General features: G+C 39.1%; 1 protein-coding gene across 2 annotated transcripts in view; it reads right to left on the bottom strand.

Annotated features, from left to right (window-relative positions):
• Window positions 1–396: 396 nt before the first annotated feature.
• The window catches only part of LOC102300277 (leucyl/cystinyl aminopeptidase), an 18,516-nt gene continuing 6,661 nt past the window's right edge, over window positions 397–12,251 (bottom strand). For both annotated transcript variants that reach the window (XM_005947180.3, XM_042213828.1), the window contains exons 7-22: window positions 10,621–10,759; window positions 9,828–9,962; window positions 9,563–9,683; window positions 9,296–9,447; window positions 9,095–9,208; window positions 8,866–8,997; window positions 8,590–8,724; window positions 6,574–6,734; window positions 6,398–6,486; window positions 6,085–6,268; window positions 5,822–5,978; window positions 4,765–4,949; window positions 3,474–3,635; window positions 1,847–1,987; window positions 1,679–1,760; window positions 397–1,583 (exon numbers count right to left, since the gene is read on the bottom strand). In XM_005947180.3, the coding sequence (XP_005947242.1) occupies window positions 1,452–1,583; window positions 1,679–1,760; window positions 1,847–1,987; window positions 3,474–3,635; window positions 4,765–4,949; window positions 5,822–5,978; window positions 6,085–6,268; window positions 6,398–6,486; window positions 6,574–6,734; window positions 8,590–8,724; window positions 8,866–8,997; window positions 9,095–9,208; window positions 9,296–9,447; window positions 9,563–9,683; window positions 9,828–9,962; window positions 10,621–10,759 (2,221 nt within the window). In that variant the 3' untranslated portion in view covers window positions 397–1,451. The remainder of the gene's footprint in view (window positions 1,584–1,678; window positions 1,761–1,846; window positions 1,988–3,473; window positions 3,636–4,764; window positions 4,950–5,821; window positions 5,979–6,084; window positions 6,269–6,397; window positions 6,487–6,573; window positions 6,735–8,589; window positions 8,725–8,865; window positions 8,998–9,094; window positions 9,209–9,295; window positions 9,448–9,562; window positions 9,684–9,827; window positions 9,963–10,620; window positions 10,760–12,251) is intronic.

Below are 12,251 nucleotides of genomic sequence, written 5' to 3'. Positions count from 1 at the left end.
GTTAACACTGGACCAACTTTAAACATTCCTATTTTTGGCTGACAAGTAACAGCTTACTGAGCAAACTATCAACATGGATTGTTCTTCTGTATACTTTGGATACTTAAATATGCACATTAGCCCTTAAAACACAACATTCATGAGCAAATGACCTCCAGGTGTTGTCTCAAATTCAAGTGTAACAAAAGCAATGCCCTAAACATGAGCAAATACTCAGGTTGTCTAAATCAAGGACAGTAATTTAACCAAGACTCCTGATCAGGCAGATGTGTACAGTTCCACACACGCGCACACACACACGCACGCACGCACCTCAAGCACCACAACACAACACACACACTCACACACACACACACACACTCACAACACAACATCACACACACACACACACAGACACACACACACACACACTCACTCACACACACACACACACACACACACACGAAAGCTAGGCGAGGGAAAAGTTGAGCATATTTACACTATAATTACAACTTTACAAGCGGAAAAAACAAAGAGTGAGTCTGTAAAGTGACTTCATTGCAGGCAAGTGATCCAAATTTAAAAAGAAAAAAAAAATTGTTGATTAAAGCTTGGCTGGGATTAAAGTTTGGGGGAGAGATAGAAAGGAAGGAAGAAATGAATGTTTAGCTCCAGTGTGCACTGCCTGCTCTCACCTAAGACACAATGGCTATCATTTTAAACCTGCACTATTTTTTGTACATCATCTACAGTACACAGTGGGATATTTTTTCAGTACATTCATTCAATACCAACACACTGGCATCTACTCATCAACGAACAAATCTTGTAGCCCAACCATGACTAGTATAGCAAACACTTGGGATCGCATGAATAATTAGTACAGGCTGACAGGTAGATATTCTTCCAACAAAAAGACACGTGGTTACTTTAACTCTAAGGATAATCCTATCTATCAAGTAACATTAATTTAAATTCATCATTGCTGGGAAATCCCTGACAGCTGCATCTTCACATACACAGTAATATTGACATTAATCATACTATTGAGTTTATTTTAAAGTGGCCGTTTTACAGCTCACGATGAAAGGTGCCTGAGAGGTGGTTGGGCCAAAGGAGTGTGGGTGAAAGCATGATTGTCTGCTCAGGCGTGAGGTTTAGATGAGAACTGCGGAAGAGGTTTGGTCAACAGCATAAAACATGAGGAGTGTGTATTGCATCTGACGACCCCCTGTCACAATCACACACACACAATCAGATCCACCCTGAGCTATCATGTACAACTTACAGGACCAATCTCAAAAATTAAAACAACCTGTCCAACCAGCTAGAGCACAACCACTGATTAGCGCTCTGGTCTGGATGAGGGGAGGTAAAGGACACAGTCCTAAGATAGTGCAAATACTGTTGTTGTCTCAAAGAAACAGCCCAGTTGCTTGTTACTGGGGTGGAGACTTGTTGGAGCATCCGTGTTACAGCCATTTTTGGAGTGTAGGCAGGTTCCTGTCCATCCAGCGCTTATTCAGCTTTATGGTTTCCAAAGCTTCCTGCACGCTCCTCATCTGAGAGCCACGCTCCTTCAGACCAGAGAAGAAAGCCTGCACCTATAAGACATCAAAACACACAAGCTCAGCTTACGAAACAAGTACACTGAGAGTCAAACAAATGCATTCTCATAAGAAATGACTTAAGGACATACTTTATTAAGTTGTGCCTGTGTGGAGGACTGGGAGGTAACAGATTTGATGATTGTCTGGATGGCAAAGGAGCCAATAGGGAACCTGCAGCCCAAAAGACAAAATCGTTGAATTTTCAGGTGAAATTATCTCAAAATGCTTTACAAAGGGAAACTCTGAGACTAACTTACTTCTCTATGAGGCGGTCCCAGTTCTCTTGTATGAAGTCCCAGGCAAACAAACAACCAGCAAAGCTCTGACACATAGTGCTGATAACCAAAGGCAACTCCTGAGTCTGAATGAGACGTCCACTCAGGCCAAACGACAGAATCCTAGAAAGAAACCAAACGTGTCAAAAGGACCCTGATTGTAACCACACAGCGTGGGGATCAAACAATCTTTAGTATAAAGAAGTACATTTTGAAAGCTTTAAGTTGAGATAGAGGAGAATTTTAAAAAACTGAAGCCATAAACCAAAGTGTAATGCTCTTTGCCGCTCTCCCTTAAAAATGTGCCAGAAAACAGTATTACTTCAAAATAACTGGGAAGTCTGTGGTCATTACAATTCCCAGATCAATGTGAAAACGCACAAAATCTTCATTTGCTGACTTCTTGTTGAAATCTAGAAACATTTTTTATACTTTCACTCCTGTATACTAATGCTGGTATCATCACAAAAGGCTTAACAATACATCCTATTGAAAATTCAGGGGAGTTAATGACTTTACTGTAAAGCCATCCAGTGGGTCGAATTGGACCCTTTGGTGTTTGACACACATTTGACACCACTGCCGTACATCTCAAAGGTTTATAACTATTATATTAACAGGTTTTAAAACAAATAACTTCTAATATACAAATCTCAACCTTTTAATAACAACATTTTCACGACTTGTTAAATATCCATGATAAATAAATGCAGATGTACAGAGAGACAGGGCAGTGTCTAGCAGATGCTGCGATTCACCAGTCACATCAATCTATGATCTATGTCCCTGCTCTCACTTATGATCACAAGCTCTGAGTAGTGACCAAAAGAATAAGACCGATGCAAGCAGCAGAAATGATCTTTCTTTGAAGGCTGTCTGGGCTCTTCCATGGAGACAGGACTCAGTGTAGAGCTGCTACAGCAGAGGTGACTAGGATCCCTTCTGGGCCCCTTTTGGATGAGATGTTTTGTGCCTGTCCTACCAGTAAGAGCCCCTGGGGCAGACCAAGGACATGCTGGAGAGATTACATCCGGGAGCAACTGAGTTTACACCAGAAGAGCTGGTGGAGCAAGGTCTGTGCTTCTCTGCGTAGGCTGCTGTTTATTCACACCCGCATGGATGGAAATAAATGGATGGACTTACTGAAAAAGACATCAGCTACATTCTAACATAATCTAGCATCCCCAAAATACAGTCTAATCAACTTATTGAAGATCAGTTTGTTTAGATGTGTGTGGCACCATTATACATTACAGTATAATGATGCCCCAAACGCAGAACAAGTTTGAAGTAATTTAATAACAGTTTTCCACCTGCTGAGTCAGTAAACATCAAGATTGCTTATGCCAGAAACAAAAAACAAACTATAAATACTTCGCAGGGTCAGTAACAATTTTTACATGTAAACTACAGTAATATAACTACAGCACTGACAAGGTGAGTCACTGTGAGACCTTGAGTATGTCAAACTTTTGCTCTGGTGGAATCAAGTGAAGTCATTTTAATGGCATCGCAGGACTTTGAGTTGCAGATGAAATTAATGGGCGGGGAAACGGACTTTGTTAAAATAGCACATAATTAACAAATGCAAAAACAAAAAAAAACTTACTGTACTAAACGTTGTGGGTTCTGAGTGGATGCTAGTCCCTTTAGCATTTTCCGCTTCTCTGAATCGTACGTGGCATGCACATATATGTTGAAAAGAGCGTCCCAGGTTTCATCAGACCGGCCAGCCACTGTAAATACAGTCTGCTGCAGATCACCGGGAATCCTATGACAATAAATACAAAAGAAACAGACTTTTACTTTTGCTACTCAATTCTAATTTTCTGATTCCATTAGGTCCCATCACCTTCCATAGAGATTGAAAATGTGGCGTAAAACCGCAAAGGATTCTGGGTACGAGTGGCAAGCGGTACTAGCACACGCAGGCTTTCACATGAAAACAGTCACAGTGATAAAAAGAAACAGAAAGAATGGCAAGATGCTGTTGTATTATTAACTGCAATAGCCGGTCGCATAACAGCCACGGGAAGCCGACGGGTAAAGAGATCAGTTGTTATCGGATTACGTTGTGGAAGAGAAATTGTTTAAGCCATGTTTCCGAAGTAACAAAGAGCCGACGGATGACCTGGATTGCAGCCATTCGAAGACCTAATATAATGTCCCAGAACACTCCAGTTCACATGTTAGTCTGCTCCAAGCATTTCCATAAAGGTAAGTCTTCTGTTTAACATGATTGTTGATGTAGGTTACAAATAAGTCTTATATTGATTTGAAATGAATTCGTTGCGCTATGCTGCTTTGTTCACTGTGGCTTTGCGGGCCAATGTTTGTTGTGTTTTGTAGGAAAACCAGCCTACAAAATGCTGGAATGCAGACTGGGCACCCTCTCTCAACCTGGGTCATACTGAGTTTAAAGCTGCTACCACAGCGGGATTTGATCGGTTAAGAGAGAGAGAGCTCAAAACAGCCATGAAAAGTCCCACATATATGTGCCCAAGTGTTGTATTGAAGCAATCAAGTGATGAATAACTGTTTTCCAATATGTTGTTTTAATATGTTTTTTTGGCATTGTTGATTTGTTTTTCACCGAAGCAGCTAATAAAGCATGATGGAATACAATGTTGCGTCTTTCCTGTAAGATTCTATAATAGAATGAAACAATAATGCCAGTTATAAATAGAGACAATGAATTGAATGAATTCTTATTTTATTTCTATTAGATCTGAAAATGTTGTGTAATACTACAACCTGAAATGACAAATAGATTGCATTGGCCAGGAGATAAAGAAAAAAATGTAACAACAGCTGTGAAATGGAATAGTCCAAATCACCAAAGTAAACTGGACCTGGGCTTGTTGTAGGGATCTGAAATGTTTGTTGTGCTCTGGACGTACCTGAGGGTACCATTTGACTCCATGTACTTTTTGAACAGGGACGTGGCCTGCTGGGTGCAGTTTTCATCATTCAGATTACAGGCCATCTCCAGCAGAGCAGAGCGCAGCTCCTGTTTGGACACATTCTCTTCTTCTTCCCATGTTTGTTTGGCCGTCAGATTACGAAATTTGCTCATAATAAAACTCTGTCAAAAAACAAACAAACAAAACAAACCCCAAAACAAAACACATTCATTAGCATGATAAAGCCAAAACGCAGATGAACTAGGAAAAAGACATGCTCTGACCTTATCAAAGATACGTTATGTGTTAAGTGTCAAATCAAAGTCTGGTTTTTTTTAGCAAATTAAAGTTTTATCACGTAATATGACGTAAAAAAAAAAAGAAAAGAAGTAATGTTAAAAGATGTAGATTAATAGTGAAATTAAAGAACGTCATACTGGCCGTTTTGTGAAATGTAACAATTGTGTCAATCGTGTTTACTGTTGAAGTCACTGCTGCTAGAAGAAGCAGGAGGAATTGTAAAGTGTACAGGGCTATACTCTCTGCTCAGATCCAGAGAAATGCCGCAAAACTGATCAGAAAACTCTTAACAGTATAAATGGATGACAAACCAAAGTACATTGCAAAATCAGTCCAAGAAAAACGAGACATTCTTCAATGGCCAAGACATTCACCTGATCTCAATCAAATAGAGCAACTTTTCAGTCAAACTGAAAAAGAAGACAGAGAGACCCACAAATAAGCAGCGGCTGAAGGTGGCTGCAGTAAAGGCTTAGCAGAACATCTTAAGGGAGAAAACACACCAACTGGGGATACCTGTGAGTCCTAGACTTCAGGCAAGACTGCAAAGGACTTTTAAGCCAGGTATTGAAAACTACCCTAGATACAGCTAATGTAAAGTTTTTTATTAAACCCCCTGAATTAAAGATTCAAGTCTGCACTTCAATCACATCTTGGCAGTTTGATTTAAAATCCATTGTTTTGGAGTCAGAAGCAAAACTTTAAAAATTCTGTCTTTACTGAAAATCTAATTTCTTGGGTGTGAGTTCAATACCTTCATGCGGGATGCAAGATTAGACTCCTGTCTTTTTTCAAGCTGTCGGTAGATATTATTGAGCTGTAAAAGGGCCTCTGTCACAGGAGAAGTTTCAGTGTCCGCTGAGACATATTTCAGTAGATTTATGACCTGCAGGAAGGACACACGTCCCAATCTAGTGACGACACGGGACAAACGAGGAACAGCGGAGCATCAAAATGAAGCAGAAGAAATTAAAAAAAAGACTTTCATCACTAAATACAATTAAAAGACTTTGATACCTGGAGAGAGCAAAGATGTTATGTATAAGTGAAGCACGGTCCTCGTGTGTAAGAACGCCAACATTTGAGCTCAAAGCTTGAGCAAGAGCAGACCAGCCATCCTTTCCGTAGTCCACTATGTAGAAGCCTGTATTTTTGTAGTTCAACTTCAGCCAAGTTACATTTTTTGACAGCTTAAATGTGTCTGAAAATACAAAAAAAACAAACAAACCCCAAAACAAAACAAATAAACACATGAATACACTTAAAACTTTTCATTCGAGAGCAGTTCAGCCAAGGACAATTAGAATAGGTTTCTATTTTAGTCTTTTACCTGATTTATTTTTCAGAGTGAAAACCTGTCTGCACTCAGGGGCCAAACTACAGCTGTCGTTCACGTACGTCACTGGAATATGCCACAAGCTAAAGAGAGTGCACACTACAGTTAGCACGGTGGTGTCCTTATGATTTATGTGTGTCTGTCTGTCTGTGTGGTAATGTGTAACCCACCTTGACGTATGCGTGGTATTGTCAGATGTGAGCAAGAAGTGCTCCTGTGCGAGTGTCACCTGGTTTCCCATGAGGTTCACAGTGACCAGTGGGAAGCCTTTCTGTGATGTCCACGATGTCATCATCTGCGATACATTCATGTGGTGCGTGGACTTATCGGTCTGAGGATAGGAAGGGGAATATTTGATCTGTGTGTGCAGCCAAATGTCACGCTTTCATTTTTTCTCCACACATGAGAATTAGTGTAGAAGGGGACTCATATTTTGCAGCTATAGTCTCAAAATTTGTGCAAACAATTACAATTTCTAGTATCCAAATGGCAACAAAGTGTACACTACTCACAGAATCTATCCAAAAAGATCTATTTGATGAACAGATCAAAGATAAACTCTAAACTATGAGAGACTTGTTGATCAAGTTGTTAGCATTGTGGCAGACAATAAGATGACTAAGCAAATGAAAGCATCAACTTTAACTGAGGTCATTAGGTTGAAACACTCTTGTCACAATTATATAGTCTTTGCATCTGTCTTGTGCTCTGCCATCAAAAGGGAATAAGCAAGAGAACAAGCAAGGGAACCATTCTATGTAGAGCATATTAGCTACATTTGAATTATAGGTTGACTGCAATACCTCAGCAAAGAGTAAACAGAATAAAAATATCTATTTAAAAAAAGAAGTTCTAAATAATCTCCATTATGAGACTATTTACCAAGTTAGAAAACAAGGTAATATAACATATCTATATTTAACAGGACTATTTTCAAAAGGCCTTATAAGAGCCTACTCAGGACTCATCTGTAATCATCTGTATCTTGCATAGTTGCAATGCTATCAACTAACAAAATCTTTCCTTATATGCAAAGACATAAACAGTGTAAGTACAGATAAAGCACTTGTAGTTGCTGCTACAGTAGATTAGAGCCCATCAGGCATTATCTATTTACTAGTTTGATATCAGCAAGTATAATGTTGATAGATGACAAGTAAAAAAAAAAAAAAGTAAAGCAGGGACAGGAGAAACACTCTTTAACCAGGTTATGAGTGTTGGTGTTACATAGTTTGTTCACCAGAGGGCACTATGCATCTTCCTTTTTGGTAACATGGGTGTTTGGAACTAGGATACATCCTGGTGACTAATTTTCTAGCCGTTTAAATGAGAGAGAAAAACTTTGTTTACTCAACGAGCCCAAAGGTCAGAACCTTCTTACAAATATTTCATTTGTATTTTAAGGGCAGAATGAACCCATTAATCATATTTCTTATTAGACAATCATGTTTTAAATGTTGCTTAAAGGTGCGGCACTTTACATTCTGTATAATGTTGTAAATATGCACAATATCAGATTAACTTACAGCCTTTGGCTAGCCATAGCAGAACTAGCAGCAGTAGCCTCAGTTTCTTCCTGTCTAGCTTCTACACTCCAGTTTACTCCAGTTTATTCTGGCAAAACCAACCTACGGCTGCTCATGCTTTACTATAAAGTACTACAGATAAGCGCAGGCAGCACTCTGGCAGCCATCTGTTTTACTTTCCCCTGGTTCATTTACAATTTCCTTTCACGGACACACAGAGAGGTGTGTGCAGCCAACTCTAAAGGCTGCAGTCTGACAGTGCCCAGCGGTTGTGTAACATCTTTGACAATATCTTACGTTTAAAAAAATAAGAATGCTACATATAACCAACTAATATTTCTAGCAGCAACGTTTGAACTTCTAGCCAATTAGTCATGCACATCTCTTAACACAACAACCAGCTGATCCAAGCAGATTTAGAGAGAGTGTAAATGAGTAAATAAATAGGTGTTGTGTGACAGAAAGAAAAAAAATATTGATTTTTAAATCAACAAATATTGGTATTGGTCTTAAAAATACTGTATTGGTCAAGCTCTATGGTTAATCTTACCAAGGCTACATTTTGCCACAATCCTACTTCACAAAGGGGAAAAAAATAACCAGCCACTGTGTCAGTAAAAACACACATATGCATGAACATAAAAAACACACCACTAATACCTGTGTGAGGCTGTTCCAGAGGTCATCAGTGTCTGTATTTAATCCACTGAACTGTTTGAGATATTCAATGATACCCTTTCTGAACTGTTGATCTCCGGAGAAGGAAGCATTCAGCATTAGAAGAATGGATGCACCCTGGAAGACAAAGAATAATAAACTAGCAATAAACTATCAAGAATTCATGTGAGGGTCACTATTTCCTTAAATGAACAGCTAGAAATCAAAGTTAAGTGAATTAATGAACAGCATGTGATGTACTTATAAGTCAGAGTTTACCTTTTCATAAGAGACAGAGTCAAACATCTCCTCTACTTGTTCTGTTGTATTAACGTCTGTCGACACAGCGTGCGAGGAGTTTAGTGCATCTTTGTCTAGGGCTCTGAACCGCACTGAGAGGAATAAATTACCCTGCAAACAAACAGGGCATACTGCATATGTAGGAGGACATAACATTATCTGATTTAAAACTATGAAATAATTTGGCAAGCTATACGGCAGAACGTACAGTTTCCAGGTCGGGCGACACTTCCTGCAGTGACATGTACTCCATGTAAGTGGCAAAGCCTTCGTTGAGCCACAGGTCATTCCACCATCTCATAGTCACCAGGTTTCCAAACCACTGTAAAACAAAAAAGAACAAAAAAACATTGGACATGTGAACATATTCACTGTTTCTTTTCACAGATACAAACACAAACAAAAGTACCTGATGAGCAAGCTCATGTGCTATGACAGAAGCCACCACTTGTTTTTCCAGGAGAGAAGACTCTTTGCCCACTAACAAAGTGGTTTCCCGAAAAGTGATTAGCCCCCAGTTCTCCATGGCTCCTGCCAGGAAGTCAGGAATAGCTACCAAGTCTGACACCAGAGAAAGACAGCATATGGGGTTGTGTAAAAACGGGACAGGGGGAGAACAGTTACACAAGGATAGAGCACAGAGTGTGTATAATTAAATATCCATTGGTTTACTCACCTAGTTTTTTGAGAGGGTAATTAATGTCAAAGAAGTTATTGTAAAACTCCAGCAGTTTAGAGGTTATGGTCAGAGCATACTCAGTGTGCCCATTTTTCTCTGGTACAGAGTAGACTGACACCTAACACAAACAATAAAAGGTATTTATATGTATACACATATATATAGTTTATCAACAACAGCACAGCCTCACTGAAAAATACATTTAAAAAAATATTTGCAGAGGCTGAACTGAAACAGAAAAATATTTCTCTGCTAGACCTACCTGGGTTTCTGAAACATTTTTGGTGTTAGGGGTGAAGTCAGCAACGATGAAGGCCACCAGGTAAGTGCTCATGTTAACACTGGTCTTTTCAAACTCATCCTGCACAAGGCCATTGGAGAGATTTGTGGATTTTGCCTGAAATACACAAAACAAGGATGTATTGAAGTCCTCTGCAATAAATCAGTATTGTTGACTTATTGTGGATGAATACAGCAGTGCAGCACACCATCTGGTAGTATTGACTGTACCCCCACCGTGACCTGAGAAGCCATAGTGGTTACAAGAATTACAAAGTCTTCAGGACAGGATATTATTATAATTATGCTTTGTAAACTGTGGTTACATAGTGACAAAGCACAATTGTAAGTTTACTGCAACTGACAGTATCTTAAAAAATCGAAACTCTGTGAACTCTATAATACAGTGGACAAACCCATCATGTAAGCCTCCTCAGAAGAAAGCATATTTCATTTTGTACATCCAAGCCGGTATGTAACAGCTGGTATTAATTTAAAATTGTCACCATTCAGCATCTGTACAAAAAAAGAAGAATCACTTCTTCAAAAGCCAAACCTCTATTAGGATGTTAAACTCTCATGCTACTGTAACCAAATGTAATTCAAACCTTGTGTCAGTTTTCATACATTTAAATCTAGTCGGATACTGCCAAAAATAACAAATGAACAAGTGAATAAAAATAATTCAACCACATATGAATGAAGCCTTATAAAACACTGAGTAGAATGTTTCAAGCATTAGTATCATAATGCAAAACTCGTTCATTTTAAATTACCTTGGGCATGTTTGAAAGAGTCATGTAGGTTTTTTTTCTGCTGATTTTAATCAGGAATGTCGCTTTGAAAGCTGGTTCATCAAAACAAGGGAAGGCTTTCCTGGCCGACAGCGGCTCAAACTGTGTTGCTGCTAGGACCCTGGGGAAAAGAGGGGGTGAACATGACCATGCTGGAAATGTTTAAACTCCATAAAACATTTTCTTTCTGTATTTGTTATTTTTAAAGCACTCATTTGTTAGACTGTGGCGATGAGATGAGCTGACTCCATAGTCTGTACTTATGGCAGAACCAATTCAATTGTTCCTATATAGCACCAATTCACAACAATAGTTGCCTTAATGTGAAGTATATTTTAAGTGTAAGACCCTACAGTATTAGAAAAAAAACTCCAACAAGACATCCCCGTGTGAGCAAACACGTGACAACAGTAGGAAAGAAAAAAACCCTTTTAACAGGAAGAAACCTCCAGCAGAACCAGGCTCGGGAAATGACAACTATCTGCCAGTTGAGAGTGAAGGGAAAGGGTAGACAGCAGAGAGAAACAGGTCAAAAGGAAAACTATAAGAGAAAAGGCAGGAGTTTTATAAGTACTAATGATTAAATGCACTAGTAGTGTATAAACACACAGGGAGTGAAAAGAAATGAGTGAAGATGAACTTGTCAGTGCATCATGGGAAGCCCCCAGTAGCCTACGCTTAGTACAGTATGAGTCAGGGTCATTAGACCCAGGCTTGACTGTAATCTTCATCAAAAAAGAAAGCTTTGAACCTAATCTTAAAACGTAAAAGTAGAGTGGGAGAAGCCGTCTGTCTCTTCAAGTCCAAACTGGGTGCTGGTTCCAAAATACACGGACCTGATCGATGAAGCCTCCGATTCTACTTTTAAAAACTGTAGGAACCAAAATTAAACCTTGAATCTGAGAGCAAAGTGCTCTAATGAGGTGATATGGTCCTAAGAGGTCTTAAAGATAAGGTGGGACCTGATTATTCAAGGTTTTGTATATAAGGAGAAAAATTTAAAATTAAATTCTGGTGCCAATAAGAGAAATACGGTCTTTCTTTCTAGTCTCACAGCAGCATTTAGAATCAAATGAAGGGTTTTCGTGGACTTTTAAGGACAGCCTGATAACAATGCATTACAACAGTCCAGCCAGAAGTAATAAATGCATAAACTAGTTTTTCAGCATCATTCTGACAGGATGATTCTAATTTTAAAGATCTTGTGCACATGAATGAAGGCAGTCCTATATATTTGCTTGATGTGCACGCTGAAGGACATATCCTGGTCAAAATGACTCCAAGATGGCCTCATAGTGTTACTAAAGGTAACACTATGAGGCCATCTGAAGTAAATATCCTGTTAGATTTTTAGGGCTGAGTACAATAACCTCAGTTACATCTGAATTTAGAAGTAATTTAGGCCTTTATGTGTTTATGACGTCCCTGTAATTTAACTAGTTGATTTGCATGACCTGGCTTCATGGATAAATAACGCTGTGCATCATCTGCATAGCAATGAAACTGTATGCAGTGTTTTGTTATAAGGTTGCCTAAATGAAGCAAGTATAAAGTAAAAAGTATTGGTCCCAGCACAGAACTCCACGACTAACTAATTGGAAATCTATCCAACA

The sequence above is a fragment of the Haplochromis burtoni genome, unplaced genomic scaffold (assembly GCF_018398535.1).
Source record: "Haplochromis burtoni strain Fernald_Lab_line unplaced genomic scaffold, NCSU_Asbu1 Contig_485, whole genome shotgun sequence".
NCBI lineage: Eukaryota > Metazoa > Chordata > Actinopteri > Cichliformes > Cichlidae > Haplochromis > Haplochromis burtoni.
Note: the sequence above shows the minus strand (reverse complement) of the source record. Positions and strands in the feature narration are given on the sequence as shown.